This window comes from Syzygium oleosum, unplaced genomic scaffold (assembly GCF_021117445.2).
Source record: "Syzygium oleosum isolate NSW1041296 unplaced genomic scaffold, Sole_v2.1 Sole_v2.02, whole genome shotgun sequence".
NCBI classification, from domain to species: Eukaryota; Viridiplantae; Streptophyta; class Magnoliopsida; order Myrtales; family Myrtaceae; genus Syzygium; species Syzygium oleosum.
In genome coordinates, this window is record NW_026607486.1 from 14,077,857 (window position 1) to 14,095,081 (window position 17,225).

The following is a 17,225-nucleotide window of genomic DNA, read 5'->3' on the forward strand; positions in this document are numbered from 1 at the left end:
GGTTTTCAAAAAATTGAATCTCCGAACCATTGAAGATATCAACCAAAGCCTGCGCTGGGAGAGCTTCACAGAGTTCAGTTCCGAGCCCAAAAAAAGATGAACCACTCCTTCGCCTCCGGCGTCACATTCGCACCAAAGACCGGATTTTTCGCCTGAAGAAACCCGACGGAAAAAGCCGCATTGTCCGGCCATGTCCCGCCCGCTTTGCCTCCACCTCAGCCCGGCAACGGCCCGCCGAACAGCCGCCGCCGCCGCTTCGCCTCCCCCCTCGCTCCGTCGTCTCCGATCCCATTGTCTGTCCTTCCCTCCGTCGTCTCGCCGTGAGCGCGGAGGTTCGGGGGAGAGGTGCGAGGTTTCCGGCGCCGGCGCCGCGCCGTTCTCGGTTCGGGTTAGATTGAACGGGGAGCAAATTGGGGACGACGAGAGGGTGGGCGGCGGCGGCGGGGATGCCCAGTTCGTGGAGGTGATTGGCGTTGGCAGTCGAAAGGACGCTGTTCTTGATTTCTGCTTGGATTCGCCTTTTGGGTTCGAATCCGTGCGTTTCTGGTAATACCCGTTTCTCTTCTTTGAATTCTGGTGACACTTCAATGCTCTGTTCGGAATGGTGTTGGGTTGGCTTGGTACGAGGGTAGCAGTTGAAAGAATGGATGTTGTATGTCTAAAAGCTTCATCTACATATGTTCGTTCTTTGTAACGTAGCTTAGGATCAGTAAGCGGTAGCTCGTAGGTTTCCTGACATGAAGGTATTGCGATGAGGATAAGAGTCTCACATTGAATTGACATCTGCGAAACGAAAAACCTCAGAAGATATGAACTTGTGGTTAAGTTATTTGTCAAAGACTCTTTTTTAAAAAGTGCTGGTCTGTTCGGTGCTTTCTATGCGATTATATCGCTGTTTGACATTGTTGGACTTGGATCCATTGAGGTGGTAGTCCGTCGGAGTTGCTTACCCAGTAGTTTGGACTCCCAAGATGATGGAAATCACACGATCGAGTCGCAGAAGATCGCACGTTTAGCGTCGTCAATAATCATTGGCACGTGTCAAAGGGCACATTATGAAGAACTATAATGATTGACTTGTAGAAGGTTGCATGTTCAGCTTAGTCGATAATCAGGACGGTTTTCCAATTTTTTTCCTACTGCATTTAGCAATCGTATGTTGCCACGCATGTTTTGCTGGACTTGATAGATCTTTGGTAAATGCCCGGATCTTCGTTAGGGAAACTACCATTGTAGTAACTTAGGAGGGGAACTTTGATTTTATTTAACAAAGAAAGTGGCGACTTCCAGATCAGAGAAATTTTCTAGTGATTGAATGCATTTATTGGTGATGTTCTTTATTGCAAAGTGCCGATTAGCTATTCTAGAACATTCCCAATTTTTCATGTGATATTCATGTACATCATCTAGAAAACTACTATTTTGCAGGAATATTATAAGGAATGATCCAACAAAGGTGCTACTACAGCAGCGGACGCTTGAAAAAGGTTTAATTTCTGGTTCTCTGCACTGATTCTATTGTATCTGTTCCTATTATTTGTTTCTTAGATTGGTTTCTAATCCAACAAGGTCTGTTTAGTGATAAAACAGAAAGGCTGATTGGATATTTCATTGCTTAAAACTTATAAGTGGAGTCATGCAAACTCTTTTTTATAATCACAGTTAAAGTTGTAGGCTGGTCGATATTCTCATTCTAAGGAGCTCATAAATTTGAGCTCAGTCAGAGATGTCTGATGTGCGATTTATGAATGGATCACTGTCAATACCGCAACTGAAAAAGTTTTCTTCATTTGACACTCAGCAGTTGAGGCAAAATGGATGCAACTTATGTAACATAGTACATATCTATCTTCTTTATACTTTTATTATGAACGACGAAGGTCAATTCTTATCCCATCTTTTTCATCTGCGAATATATAGTACCAGTCATCTAGAAGAGTTTGAGAGATGGGGACATGAAATTTCAAGGATTTGGCGTGAAATATATGGAGTACCATTTTTGCTAATACCGTCTTAAACATCCTTAGATGCTTGAATACCAACTTTTTTAGATGCCTGGAATGCAAAAGACGCTTAAATGTGCTAATTTACAGTCAATTAGGTTACTGTGTCCTTTATGTCTGAAGTTGGTTCTTTTTTTCTTAGCCCGAGGGGATGAAGTGCTCAAAATTTCAAAGATTGAGTAGCCAAATTAGAATTGTATGTCAAAAAAGAAAAAGAAAAAGAGGAGTAGCCAAATTAGAACTTTTGATTTTGCTGTTGATTCATCCACTTAAGAGTAAGAGGGCTCCTTACTGGTCTTCTACATTGGTTTTTCATCTTTACGCCTGTTTATGGATCAATGAGTGTTTGGAAAATTTCACGTCGAAGGAAGAGTGACTTGAGTTTTCAATTTTTGGAAGTCTTCTACGTTTTTCTGGGAGAATCTCTCTGCTTCTGTTTATGCAATTTTTTAAGTAAAGCAAAGACACGGTTATGATAAAAAGCCTTTCTCTGTGATCTCTATACACGTGAAAAATAAGGGATTCAGCTTCTAAATGAGGAAATCAGAGACAGCATTATAAAGACATCAAAAGCTAATTTCTCATTTTAGTTTCTAGCCCCATGAAAAATAAGGGAACCAGCTTCCAAATGAACTGCTCATGCTTCTATAGAAGTAACAGATCCCTGATCGATAACTTTGGAATTAATCTAGATGATGAACTTTTATCTGGTTCCCTCAAAATTTAGGTTTTGCTGGATTATGGTTTTAGATGTAGGTTGTAAATTGCAATAGCTTGAAGTGTAGAGTGCAAAAAACAAGTGAATTAGCTTTAGCTTCACAGCAATGCTATGGGAAAATTTTGAGTCTGATAATGATACTTTGGGATGATTACTCTCTCAATTTCAGTGTGGCAGTTTACATTGAACCATCTTTGTGGCACATAGGGGGAAGTATTTGCATAAACATTTACTTTCTGCTGATTATATCATTAAATCCCTGATTTTTTTTGTTGTAGATGCTTCTCCCAGTCTTGTGGAAGCTCCGCATATCATGCAGTCTTCTCCGAAGGCTATAATTCTTGTTTGTACATTCCTCAACTATAAGTTAGAACTCTTTCTTTGTGAGGATTCTGTTATCATTCTGCTATGCTTTCTATATAATCAATATGATGGCACACCCTCTATGCACTTTGAAGGTTATAATGGTTTTTTTTCTATGAATACAAATAAAGTCTTCCTATTAAGCTTGCACAAATTATGGTAACATGAAGCAGATAGCATGAAGTGGGTTAATTTTTTCCATAATTACAGCTACACATTTTATTGCGTCGTTTGTCTCAATTTTATTTTGCAAAAGAATTCACTTGGAGACATCCTTTGTGTTAGATTAGACCCTTTTTCTCTAAGACTTGGTCCATGACCAATTCTTACTCTGCAAACCCTTCATCCAACCACTGAGATCTTTTGCTATATATGTGCTCTGAAATTGATGAAAGGCTTACAAATTGCATCTAGAAAAACCATTGGAGTTGAATGCACGAATATAGAGTGGTTCTCATTTCAAAGTGCACAGAGGGTATGCCATCATTTTAACGGGACATGCCTTTGAAATGTGCTTACAATATTTTAAGGTTACCTTACATCCTTCTCTTAGCCAGACAATAACATATACCGATTGTGTTAATGCTTGTCCTTAAATTTTTGAACTGCTGGTGATGTTCCCTCTTTTCTCCCTTCTCTTGTTAGGTTGCTGGCGCAGGATATGGCTTGGATCATACTATAGCCTTGGATATTCTGAGACGAGTCAAATCTGCAAATGGATTTGCAGTTGCTGTTTTTCTGAAACCTTTCAGCTTTGAAGGAAGAAGGCGGCAAGATGAGGTAACATCTGCTTTTGTACATTTCATGCTCAGAATACCAAAAATTTGAATTGGAAAAGATTAAACAATGTTATGGAGATGAACATTGATGGGTATAGATTTGTTGGATCCTCCAAATAGGGCTTCATTGCTAATCTTGCAAATGACAGATTTTCTTTTTTTCTTTTATGCATTCATGGTTGGTGTTTTTAATACTTTTGTCTACAAAATTATTCTGCAGGTCAAAGACTTGGTTGACAAACTTAAAGGGCATACAACTTTTTGCATAAGTGAGTAATCTTTTCTGTTCTTTCAAGGATAACATACTTAGACTTTGTGATAAAATAAGATTTAGTAGTCTGGAGTTACTTTGACTGCCTGTTGTCTAATAGATAATTGCTTGTGAATTTCAGCTGGAATTGTCCTGAGGTAAAATGGTTTAGGATAATTGAGGAGGTTGCTAGAACAAATCATACTATTGTTCCTCAGTCTTAAAAATGGGTTTTGGTAATATAATATAGCAGAGGAGTTAAGAGAGCGTTCAGTCAAAGGAGCAATTATATTATTTCGAATATCCATTTGTCATTAACTTCTGTTTATAGATGTACTAAGCTACTTTAACTCATTTTGCTCGATCTAAATATAAGAGGTATACAATGGGAGAAACCAAACCATCTATTGTTTAGAGCTTCGGTAAGAAATTTAAATTGATGTCTTGTGGTAAATTCATTTAAATCCATTTAACTTCAATTTCATAACCTGCAGATCTCATCAATTGAAACTTTCTTATTCTACATTTCCTCATATCATTACTAATAGTCACTGCTTCAGCTCAAAAGGGTTCCCACTTATGGAATGTAGCCTTGCAGATATTGACACTGACCTGCTGCTTCAAAAAGATTTGGTTACGCTTGATGAGGCTGTGAGAACGGCAAATAATGCAGTTCTCTTGGCTATAAATGCTATCTCTATTCTTACATCTGTAAGTTTCCCTTTCTGGTTCATTGTCTCTCTCCTGGAATTGGTGATTTTGTCTTTCATTTTCTATCACCTGGTATCTTCAGGATGTCCACAAAAAACATTTGGACTTGATGCAGAACAGTACGAAAGAACTGAAGATCACTGAGGTCATGGAAGTGAGTTCCAATACATGCTCATGTTTATATCGGATTCTGACGATTCCTTTTTTGCTTTCTCAGTGTTGTCTCACTGCTATCTATATAAGAACTCATTATTTGCTCTACATGACAAACCTTTTTTTTATTTAATATTTTTTCCTTTCATTAATTTGGCTTTGCAACTGTGTTAGGCCCTGGAAAGATGCAAAGAAGGAAAGATTGGATTTGGTAGTGGTTACAACATCAAAACCTCAATTTTGCAAGCGATATATGACTGCCCATTTCTTAGTCATGGGGTTGAGGTAATGCTGATGTTCTTTTACTTCAGAACTTAGCGTTTCAAATGCAGCGGGCAGTTCTTAAATTGGATGCCACCTTGAATAGAATACTAATTTTGTGACCAAGTAACAATTGCTATGTTAGTGTCCCAAGCCCTCCCATTCCCTCAATGGAAAAATAACAATAATGAATTACAATTTTGTGATGAATTTAACTGCCTTCTTTTCTTACATGCTGCTTTAATTTATCTGCTAATTGTTTGCTACCCCTTTTTTTCCCTCTTATTTGGTTACAGGACTTTAATGGGATAGTCATATGCATCCTAACCAGTTCAGGTGGCAACCAACTCAATCTAAAAGCCTTTCTGGAAACTTTTCGTCAAGTTACAAAATACCAAAAGGAAGTTATTGTTTCCGTGGTTCAGGAGCCTACTTTGGAGGCGAATGTGCTGGTAACAACGGTTGTTACTGTAGGGTAAGAGTCCTAATGGAATAGCAAAAGCTCAATATGTTGCATATGCATTAGTATCTTATCAATTTTGAACTGGGTTCCATCTTATTGAAAAAGGACTGTCAACTTGCCTTCATTGGAATAGTTTAAGGCAAATAAAGATCTTGGTAAATGACACTACTCCAGCTTTAAAGAGGCTTTAGAATTCAATGGACATTCTTTGCTCTGTTGATGCGTGTAGAATCTGTGAAATAATCATTTTGACATTGTTCGACGTTTTGACTCGGTAGTCGTCACTTCTGATCATTTCGAACTGGAATAAGTTTCTTGCTGGGACCAAGTTTTTTTTTTTAATTCATCTTTTCTGCAGTTTAACTTGTTATGAGTCAAGTAGAGTTTTTTCCGTCCTTGGATCAAAACGAGCTAGCTGTTTTACCTTCTTTCTACTGTTAGCATCTCTACAACAGAAACTTTGGTATCACCATTTAAGGACTTGTTGCCGAAATTATGTCTCTTATTTTGAGTTTTGACTTCTGTACCATCTAATCAGTCATGGAGATGGGAACCCTCGGAAGAGCAGCATATTGTCCAGACTAGCTCAAAGTTTCCCTTTTGTCTTGAATCTTTTCGGAAAGCAACAGCCACAGTTAAACGGAAGTCAGGGGAAAAGTTATTTTGAAGCTGCAGATCCTTCTCAAGTGACAAGTGTGCTAGACTTAGATGAAGTGCAAAGTGGTGTAGCTGTAAACAGTAGAGGACAAGGATCTGCGTTTGATTCTGGAGAGCCTGAATCATCAGCCAAAGGAGAAAGCAATGAAATCTATTCATCCAGGTTTGAGAGCTTTCTCATTGCAACAGCTTTAGCTGTCTAGCTATAAATTCTTGCATTTTACAGTGCTTTTAATGGACAATGCAGAAGATATGAGCAAGGCGAGGTTCAATTCTCAGAGAGCAATGCAGAGTTGCGGATTTTGGATGATCGACTTCCTGAAGGTATAACATAGAAGTACTCTTGTATGATATCCTTACATTACTTTATGCACTGGTAATTAGGAAATAATTTCAGCATGTAAAATCTGAATGTGGTGCCTGTTGTCTTCCTCGACTTGCTTGTTAGACTCTATATATGAATTTTCTTAACTAAATTGGTTAAAATTCCCTGTTTAGGAAGTCCATCCTTTCAAAGAGAGCCACTTAACTCTTGGAACTTCACACCTGGATATGAGGTGGCACGGGAGTGGGCAAGAGAAAGGGCACATGACTCTTCTAGTTCAATGCTTAATACCATGAGCGTCTTTCAGCTTCCAGTTGGTGTAAAGCCTTCAAATGAGCTGAAAGACAGTCAGAATATTGCAAATTCAGTGCAAAATGCAATTCAGGAAAGTGAGAATGTTGTGGAAGCCCAATCACTTGATGATTCAAGTGCGTCTTCTTGGAGTGGGTTGGCCGATGTAGGGTTTGGAGCAGTGAAGGATTTCTATGATGCTGCGTCAACGTTGATACAGGGAAAACGTCCAGATGTTCACCAGAAACAAGGAAATCTTTCTGCTCGTGCAGCGTCGATGTTGGTAATCTTTTTTCTTTAAATTCTGCACTAGAAATTGTTTCGAGAAGCGTTTTGTTTTTTGGTTTGGCTTTAAAGTTGGCACAAGAAGCATCTTTTGCATACAGGCAGAACAACATTTCTATTTTCTTGATCTTTAAGAGTGATCAAGAGAAGTGACTATGTCAAAGATATTTCGTATATCTTCTTTTCTTGAGGATATCTGATTAAACACCGCTTGCTTCACATATTGTTGTTTGCTAGATTTTTTTTTTTTGGTAAGGGATTGTTTGCTAGATTTTTAATACGGCAATAATCTAATTAAACTGAAATTGGCTTGCCTGGATTTGATACTGAAGATGAAGATGAACAGCAATGAATATCAGAACACTTTCAAGTTTTGTGGCATCATGTTATCTTATTTTTTCTTTTATTTGTTTGCTGTTGTTGAAGTGTTAGTTATGTTTATTAATGATGTTAATGTTTATACTTATGAATTTCTTTTTCTCCACTATTTATTTCTCTTATAAATTAATAATTCAGGTCTTTAGGGTGTGTGATGGATCCTAGGGAAAAAGACAGATTGTGTCCTCTAATTTTTTAGCCTTGTTGCCCTTGCTTGAGAAACTTCCAGCAATTCCAGTTTTCCCTTATCGTGATCACATTTCAGTACGATTGATCTCCTGGCAATTTGTATCGTGTAACTGGAATATTTTCTTTAAGCTTAAGTTTGCTAATATCTCCTTCCATAGTAATATACTCTTATCTGAAATAAGAGGTCACAATTCAACATAATCGCATCATCTGTATTTTTTGACAAGAATCAGTACATAGTTACAAAGATTGTGGTGGTTTCCATTCAAGGTTCTAGTTCTGCTGCAGGAAGCTGAACGATCTTCTCCAAAAACATGGAATCCTAATGTGGAGATGAAATATAGAGGAGGTATCTATCGAGGACGATGCCAGGGCGGTCTTCCAGAAGGAAAGGTACTGCCCCCAAGAAGGCTTTGCTGTGCTTTTTGTCATAAATGAAGAAAGCATATGACTGTGGCGCATGGATTAATATGTATAGGGCCGTCTGGTTGTCAGCGATGGAAGCATATATGATGGTATGTGGCGCTATGGTAAGAAGTCGGGTTCTGGTACGTATTGCTTCAGCAATGGGGATGTGTTCCAGGGATCCTGGAGGGATGATGTAATGCATGGAAAGGTTTGGCAAATTTCTGTTCTAAATCATTTTGCTAATTTAAAATTTCTAGGGTTATATTCCTGTTCAAGGATGAATCTGTTTTGACTTGTGTAACAGCGATTAAATATTAAGCCACTCCTCCATCTAACTACTTTTTTGGATCCATTCCATCTAACTACTTAAGCTATTGGATAAGTTGGTAGTGGTCTCACAACTTCTACATGGTATTAGAACAACTGATCTTGTGTTCGAATATCTTTGTCCTTATATGTCTCCCCGTGTATAATTCATTTCTATGTTTTAGTAGTAGGTCAAAGGTATAGCTTACGTGTAAAGGAGAGTGTTCGAGCATTTAACCGCAAATCATGCTTTCATCTAACAACTTATGTTTTTACATAACTTAACAATGGTTCCACAATTTTCTACAGCTAGTTATGTTCTAGAGATGTTGAGATTGAAAGATGAGCTTTTCTTTATACTGCCTAGATGCAAGCAATGTGCTCATTTTGAACCTTTTGTGAGAAATGCAAGTGTCTTGTCTGCTAATGTCTGTAAGAATTATTTCTTTTGTCTCATCAATTCTGCGATATTCAGTTTTTTCTTTTTTCAGCTTCTAGGTAAATCGAGTTCCATATGTTTTGCTTCAATCATAAGATCAGTAATCGTTAAAAATTCATTCACCAGATATGAATATGAATTAGACCATTTAAGGTACTTATTAGGCAACGTAATGGTACCATTTCAATGCTCATGCAGGGGTGGTTTTATTTTCACACTGGCGACCGATGGTTTGCAAACTTTTGGAAGGGGAAGGCCAATGGTGAAGGGCGCTTCTACACAAAATCTGGTGATGTTTGGTTCGGCCAGTTTGAAGATGGATGGCGACACGGCCGTTTCCTTTGCATTGAAGTTAATGGAGACAGGTATTTGGTGTTTTGAGTGGGATCGTATTTTCTCATAAATGCTAAAGCCGATATGTTCATCATTCGCTAGCTTTTTTTGGGGGAAAATGCATAAAATGCATTGAAATGTGTAAATTTCATCGGAATAGATTCTGCAGTATCTAAATTGACATGTCTATTTTAGTTTTTCGTATGCCTAATGTACTCAGAAATTTTTACTTTCCTTTGGTTGGTCCATATCCTTAGTGAACCCAGCAAAAACTAACCCTCCTGAAAACCTTAGTAAAAGAACGGGTGCGCGCGAAGTTCTTTCCAGTTCAGAAAAAAACGGAGGCAACCCAACCCAAACTTGAAACATTTCATGCTGGGTTTGGTGAAGCAATTTTTCTTGCTAGTATCACGACAATTGGAATATTGAAAATCAAGATATTAGTTCTGTTCCCCCGGGATTCACGTAATCATATACGATGTCCCCCTGTTGAATTATCGAATCACTGAAAATTCTATATTGTATTTGTCATTATTTTTATGATGTTCATGTAGTTTTGTAGTGTCCGCAGCATAATGCATTACACAATTACTCTTTTGTCAATTAAATGAGCCTGTCAGCTGTTATACTGGGCTGTATAGTATTCCAGGGTCCGTATGTACCTGAGAACTGTGCTGGGGTACTCTGCTGGGGTACATCCAAATAATGCATGTTATCACTTACAGAATCAGCTTTCGTGTCTGTCAGAGCGACTTTGCTGTCAATCGGCTTTGATTGTACAAATCATATTTGTTATCTCTGATCTTAACTTGTTTTTCTATGAATTTGCTGTTTGTGCTGAGATGGTGGGGCTGATAACCTATTTCTTCTCCTGCGCAACTATTTATGGACACAGGTACCTCGAGATCTGGGACCAAGGTGTTCTGCTAAGCCATACGCAATTAGATTCCGATAATGATGTTTTATAGAGGCGTGGGAAGCAGGAAGCGAGCATTAATTGAGGGAAGGTACTCCAGCTGAAGCGGACCAAGAGATTCGGCTTGCTCTTTTGGACAAGGATCAATGTCACGAGTCGGGGTTGATGACACAAGTTCAGCTCTTCCGCGACATTTCCTCCGTATCAATATTGTGTGGAGCATGGATCGAGACCGCATCTGTTTGTTGATAGATGTATAAAGGGCAAGTGATGACCAGCCACTGTACAAAAGTGATGACCGGCCTCTGTACACTCAGATATCACAGCTGAATTTAAAGTTCCACCGTACTCTTTCCCGTCGATGCTAGTTTTGTTCACAGAAACCACTTAATACTTGTTTGTCGATCTTCAGTGGCCATGTGAAAATGGAACAATGCAGACAGCAGAGTACCTGTAAAGTTCACTGGTTTGAGAGAGAAATTTCTAGTTCATAGTTAATCTCTAAGGCTCCCAACTTCCGGTCAATCAGCAATATAAAGCATTCTAAAAACAGTACTTTAGTCATTGACCTTGTCAACTCATGGGGAGTTTTTCGGCTTACAGAATAACATGGTGTGCGCGGGCGCACGCGCACATGAGAGAGAGAGAGAGAGAGAGAGAGAGAGAGAGAGAGAGAGAGAGAGAGAGAGAGAGAGAGAGAGAGAGAGAGGTTTCTATGTGTGGATCGAACTTACGTGCGAAACAATTGGTCAAGTTGGCATATTGGAGATAACAGAAGTTGGGGACCGATGACCAGAAGGACAAGAAAGTAAACTACTGAACATATTGGGCAAAAGAGCTAACTCTTGCTTTTTTGCCTGGCCACTTGGCCAATTACACCCTTTCTGATAGAAAGGTCACCGATGATATATATACTACATCATCAATGATGGTTCGAGACTGATCTTCATATGCCGCAGCGTCACTCCGAGCTTCTTAGCGGATTTGAAAAAAATCTTGCATGTGGTGCGTGCAGAACACAAGATAGTACTAAGAAAGTCCTCCCTTTCGACGTTGAGGATGCATTAACATGTTTTGAATGACACAGCCGTCATTATTGAAGGTTGAAGGATCAGTTTTACATGAGCTGCTGACCTTCAAATGTGAGTTCGAGATAGTCATGTACTTTCCTTCTTTTTTATCACATTGAAAAGGAAAAAAACAGAAACACGAGCCTCGAGAGATGAATCGTATCTGTATGCCTCTACTAAAGTACATTCAACTAAAAGTAATCTATCCCAGAAACTATGTCAGTGAATCAACTGTCGGACTATGTATAAAGGTGCAAATGTGCACAAGGAATTTCTACCGTCTCTACATGGGAACATGCATACCTTCGCTTCAAAAAGATTGAGCGTATTTACAACTCCATTCTAGAGTAGCATTCGTCATCGGACATGGTTCGCCGGCGAACCATACCGTCGAACATTGTTTGCTGGCGAACCATACTGAATGAGTGCTTCGAGACTGACAAGAAATGAAAAAAATAGGTCAAAATAATAATTAGGAAATTATGCAAAACATGATTGAGGGAATTAACCCACTAAGAAAAACTGATAGCCATTCAAAAGACCCAAATTACCTGCATTTGTCCGGAACACTCCAGGACAAATTGAGTGACCTCTTTAACATTGGTGTTAGGGACATAAAATCTTTCCAATCCTGAAGCATCATTCTAAGATCATTAAGCTTGGAGTCCAGTCCAAAACAACAATTTGCATGCATTGTGCACACTTGATTTAGATCCTTGCTGGGTTCACAAAGCCCACCAAAGTACATAGTATCCAGGAATCTCATTTTCAATCCGATATCTGTGATGAAAGGATCGAATTTGATGAAGTTAAGGACATCTTGGTCGTGGTACCCTGGGTACATTGCCTGTGATGAGTACCAGAACTTGTAGAACTGAATTGTCCGGTTATTGGACTTCACAAAGTTAAATCCTCCATTGGGTCTGTTCTGAATATCGTAAGGGTCGCCTAGGAAATGATCGCATGCAATCTGGAAATCTGCATCCTCAAAGAATCTCGAAAATGGGTTCCTAAACCACAATATATCAGCATCCTGGATATAGAACAACCGAAACGGTATCAATGCTAGGAAAGGTTGTTGAGAGGGAACAAAGTCACATCACTTTTTTTTCTCTCTCTTTTATTTAGGTGGGTGGAAAGAGAGAAATGAGTGGGAATCTTTAGCAATGGGCTACTGGCATCTTCCCACACGCTATAGAAATTTCCTCCTCTTGAGACTTGAATGTGCTTCATAAGCAAAAATATAATGTACTGAATTTTGTCTTGAGGAAGCAGATAACGACAGCTATAGGCAAATAGTGTGATCTGATCTGGTGTTGTCAGACATATTTTCCAAAAACCTAGTGTAAGGGACGGCTAGCCATCTGCCCTTCTAAGGAAGAAGTATCAAGCCCATCAACATATTTACGTCCATTTGATGCGCTCACTAGGAGTACAAAATTTTGTGAAAAACAAATGATGTTAAAAATGATTTTTGATCCCCAATCATTGCTCCATTTGCAGCTAAAATATAGTTGATGAAGCTGATCACTCAGCATTGGGAAGCAAGTCACCCAAGATTCTAATGTATTTCCAGTGTTACCATTCAAACTTATATACCAAGTTAGAGACTAAAGGGGTGCAACCCATAGGCATAATTAATTACCTGGAAAAAGATCCAAAAACCCCAGAACATAGCGTGTGCCAACTGATTAGCTACTACAAAACCAAGAAGAAAGAGTTGAGAGCCTTTTGCCCTCTAAGCACAGGGGCGGCTTTCTTCATTCTCACAGGGCCTTCTATTTCTTGACACCACTCTACTAATTTTCTTTCCTTTTGGCCTTCTAGAAAGGACACTGCAGCAATTGCTGGCATTATGATCGTGAAGTTATTAATTACTGATCTCTTGTTTTGAATTAACTACAATCGTGTCCAAAATCAGAAAGGTCGAACTAGAAATCTGAAGAAATGACAGACTGAATGTGTGGGGTACTTTACACAACCAGAACTAGACTTAGATAGATGTATACCTGCTTTTATCCCTTGCAGGAATTCCTAGTCGCTGGATTCAGTGTGCTTCCTTCATTTCCAGTTTTGGCACCACATATACAATGCAGTGTATAGTTTTAGAGTTAATTAATGAAAGACGAACTGTTCAAAGTTTATATCAGTGGCTCATAGATTGATATACCATGATAGAAATCGTTCCTCCTATATACAATGAGTTCTCTTTTATTTCCGGAGCTAGTTTGCATATGGGCTGGAACCACCCCTTCTCTCCATGCCTTGTAAGGTCTTTTTTTCTACTCACTTCTCCCAAAAGAATTTAATGGATCACAAACTAATAAGTCGGAAGGGGCATTGTCTTTTAATTCATCATCTGTCATAGTCTATTGTTGCTATAATTACTATGATCCTTTATTTTGAGATGCAAAGTAACTGTTTGCATTAACAAGAGAACTGCGGTACTAACTTTGACAACTAAAATCAGGATTGTCCAGTTTTCTGTTATATATGTACGCTTTCCAGCAGAAACTAGCTTTCATCCTTCGACAATAGCATCAAAGTAGCCTAAGAATCAGAACCACTACTGACTTCGTAAAAAACGAAGACTTCATGAGTGCTCTTAGCTTTTGACTAATTCAAACCCCTATGCCGCACACTTAGAACATGTGAGGAGACAGGCTGTCAAAGTTTCCCATATCTGAGACTGTTGGTTTCTGTACATTTTCAAATAAACATTCTTTTAAGTCTAACTTTTGTACCTCACAGACTTTTCCTATAAATAACCTTCACCAACAGCAGTATATTGTGACAGGTACTTGTTCAAAGGTAAGAGGCAGAAGGAATTCGTGCCTCCTTATATCAGTACCATAGTAGTTCATTTACTGCCTAGCACATCTGCAACCGTCTTAGATAGGAGCTGTGTTGAGCATGGCATCTTAAGTTGGAGACTGTATATCAGTAGAGTGTCTTGTCTAGATGTGGATCAGGCATAATACAAACAAAAAGTGAACTAGTTCTCATGTCCGAATATATGCTATAACCTATCACAACACAAGTAAAATTGCATTTTGACAACTCAAATACAAGTACCATTTTTCTTGATGCATTGTGATTGTGATCAGTAAGTTATATTTGCCCAATCAAGAATCAAATATCTTAAGGTAAAATGTATATCAGAAAAGAGATGATATTCACATACCGTGAAGATGAAATTGTACCCCATCTCAAGAACAGAACGCAAGAAATCAATCCTTCTCCACATCATCTTCAAATAATCAGGGGTCATGAAGTATGCTTCTGCCGAAAAATCAACTCCCTCAGTTGTTAGAGCAACACAGTAAGTATGCACAGCAACACACCGTAGAAAGGCCTGCTTGTCCAAGGCTATAATCACCAGATGTTTTAAGAGCCCGTGAGTTCCGTCTCCTATTCTAAAGCTTTCGAGGAAGAGATCGAGGGTGGAGTTGGGAGCAGCCCATGCTTCATTTAGAGTTGTCAAGATAACAGTTCTGTCTTTCATTGCAGCATCCTTCAAAACTTTGTCGAGCCTGTATTTCTCGGAATACTAAATACAATAGTTTTGCCGAGGAATAAAGCACATTTAAATCCATCAGTGCGCATGTAACAAAGTCATAGGACATAAAAAGATGAAGAAAAGTGCGCTAATCTTTTGGTGAAAGCTCATGTGAAACAATGCTTGTTCGACTTTTGTCATAAGAGATGCTTCCATATAGGCATTTCTCACATCAAGCTTATCAACACCTTTAGCATAACGAGGAACATGTGAGAACTTTACATGCCTCTCGACAGCATAATAATTAGATATGCTGAAAATGTGTCTACTAATGTCTGGGGAAAACAGAAGGTACAGGAGACTATTGAGGAACTCCAAAGAGTATGCACGCAACACTTCAAAAATTTAGCTGCCAAATGAACACTAAACTGCATCATTTTGCTATAGAAGAGAAGCTAAAGGATCGACAACTTCAAGCAAGATTAATAACTAAATTGCATCCCGTCCAGCTGGTGTGGAGCTAGATAGCAGCTTACTTGAATATTTCTAGTTAAACTTCTGTTCAAGCAAGATTATCAACTAAATTGCATCCCGATGTTACTTCATCAGCTTTCTACATTCAGTACATATATTGCTAAATCACGTACACCTGAGCTTCGTGGCATCTAAGGCCATTTAATTCTATACTAACGCAACAAGACAGAAGAGCTGCTAAGATATCTTCCACGTTATGCACAGACGATTCCAGTTGAATTCTTAAAAGCAGAATGTAGCTATTCACCACCGCGATCAGTTGAGTCAATTTCTTTTTATAAAGCAAAGTGTCATCGATAGGGAAAGCTGTTCAAGCACATCGCGATCAGTTCACTGTGACATTCATACCATTTCATTTCACAATCGCAAACTGAAATGTCAAAGCTGCAACCAGCTCGACTCAGAAAAGGGAGACCTCGAGGCAGAGCGCCAGAATCCAAAGCCGGCGATCACCAATCCGCCAGAAAAAAATCAGTAAATTAACAAGCAACTTCACTCCAGAGACCAAACCGAACACCGACCGCCACTCGCCGAGGAACGGCAGGGAGCCAAACTCACCTGAGAGGAGCCGCCGGTAGCTTCGAGGGAGCTCTCGACGCTGACGCCGTACAGGATCAAGCAGTAGAGCGAGGCGAAGGAGAGGAGGAGGCAGAAGAGGACGTTGCGGCGGCGGCGGGGGGCGAGGGCGGCGGCGGCGGCGGAGACGGAGGCGGACGAGGAGGAGGAGGAGGAGCAGCAGTCGGGGGCAAGCATGTCGAGATCGCGCGCGCGGGCGGGGGGGGCAGGGGTCGTCAGTGCGGGAGAGGAGCGGCGGAGCGGCGGACCGACGACGCCTCCGGCGGAATGCCGCCGATCGCCGCGGGAGGGGAGGCGCCGGAGAAGGCGGCGGCGGCGGCGGCGGCCATGTGCGCGCGAGCGAGCAGCGGCGGTGACTGGGGAAGTTAGTTTGCTGTTACAGAGAGAGAGAGAGAGAGAGAGCCCGAGACTTTGGATGCTACGGGATGCTACGGTTTTATACGTTCGAGGAGAGACCAATCTGAAGAAAGAAGAAAGAAGTGGTCGGCCATCACCATCAAAATAATGAAAAAAAAAATCAGCTATAAATAAATAAAAATATATTATTATTCATACAAAATAAATTCGCAATAAATATTAACGGGTTAATATCACGAAATACCCCAAGCTGGTACACGTATGATAAATTTTTACTCCAAACTAATTTTATGACCACCAAAAACCCCAAACCGGTACACCCGTGACAAATTCACATCGAACTAATTTTTTGATCATTGAAAACCCAAAACTTTGTGACAAATTTATACCACGAAAAATTATAAATTGATACACATGTTACAAACGGAGGGCAGAACCCCAAATTGGCACACCCGTTAACTGCCAAGTGTAATCCAACTCGGCAATTTGACGATAAAATTAACGGAAACTAAATGAGGGTAAATTTATCATAGGTGTACCGGTTTGGGTAAAATTAGTTTGGGATAAATTTATCACAAGTGCACCAGTTTGAGGTTTTTCGTGGTATTAACCCATATCAGTATGCCAATAAGATGTATAATTCGTGTAAAAAAAAAACGAAGCCGGCATGAATTATATCTCTTTGTTATGTTTTTTGATTTACCGAAATAAAAATGTTGGGAGTGAATCTGTAAATATCTATAAGTAGAGAGGAGGAAAACTAATTTTGAAAATTGCATGGATGGCACAAATCTTTTTGCCAATTGTAAAAGACGCCCCCCCCCCCCCACCTCATGACAAGCCTCAATGAGAAACTAAATCATCATTCTCCATCAGAAACTCCATTGAAGGGATGCTAGTTTCGCATAGTGATCACAGCAAACTGGTCAGATCAGCTAACAAGTTCTCCGTTCCCGAGGCT

General features: G+C 39.6%; 2 protein-coding genes across 4 annotated transcripts; one reads left to right on the forward strand and one right to left on the reverse strand.

Annotated features, from left to right (window-relative positions):
- LOC115681869 (protein ACCUMULATION AND REPLICATION OF CHLOROPLASTS 3, chloroplastic) lies at window positions 1-10,805 on the forward strand. Of its 3 annotated transcripts, none has more exons than XM_056308597.1 (16): window positions 1-546; window positions 1,429-1,487; window positions 3,000-3,064; window positions 3,730-3,864; window positions 4,084-4,132; window positions 4,712-4,824; window positions 4,907-4,978; window positions 5,152-5,262; window positions 5,535-5,713; window positions 6,240-6,521; window positions 6,609-6,682; window positions 6,857-7,257; window positions 8,115-8,219; window positions 8,305-8,442; window positions 9,178-9,344; window positions 10,208-10,805. In XM_056308597.1, exons 1-16 carry the CDS (start codon window positions 191-193, stop codon window positions 10,278-10,280), a joined length of 2,379 nt encoding a protein of 792 aa, XP_056164572.1. In that variant the 5' UTR covers window positions 1-190; the 3' UTR covers window positions 10,281-10,805. The 3 variants fall into 3 exon arrangements, with proteins under 3 accessions (XP_056164572.1, XP_030461824.1, XP_056164573.1); XM_030605964.2 differs by having other exon boundaries at window positions 2-546; window positions 6,606-6,682; XM_056308598.1 differs by lacking the exon at window positions 3,000-3,064 and having other exon boundaries at window positions 407-546; window positions 6,606-6,682.
- A 553-nt stretch (window positions 10,806-11,358) lies between these two features.
- LOC115681870 (uncharacterized protein At4g15970-like) lies at window positions 11,359-16,310 on the reverse strand. Its single transcript, XM_030605965.2, has 4 exons — window positions 15,890-16,310; window positions 14,483-14,848; window positions 11,850-12,331; window positions 11,359-11,734 (listed from the first exon to the last, which is right to left on the reverse strand). Exons 1-4 carry the CDS (start codon window positions 16,082-16,084, stop codon window positions 11,656-11,658), a joined length of 1,122 nt encoding a protein of 373 aa, XP_030461825.1. The 5' UTR covers window positions 16,085-16,310; the 3' UTR covers window positions 11,359-11,655.
- Window positions 16,311-17,225: the final 915 nt, after the last annotated feature.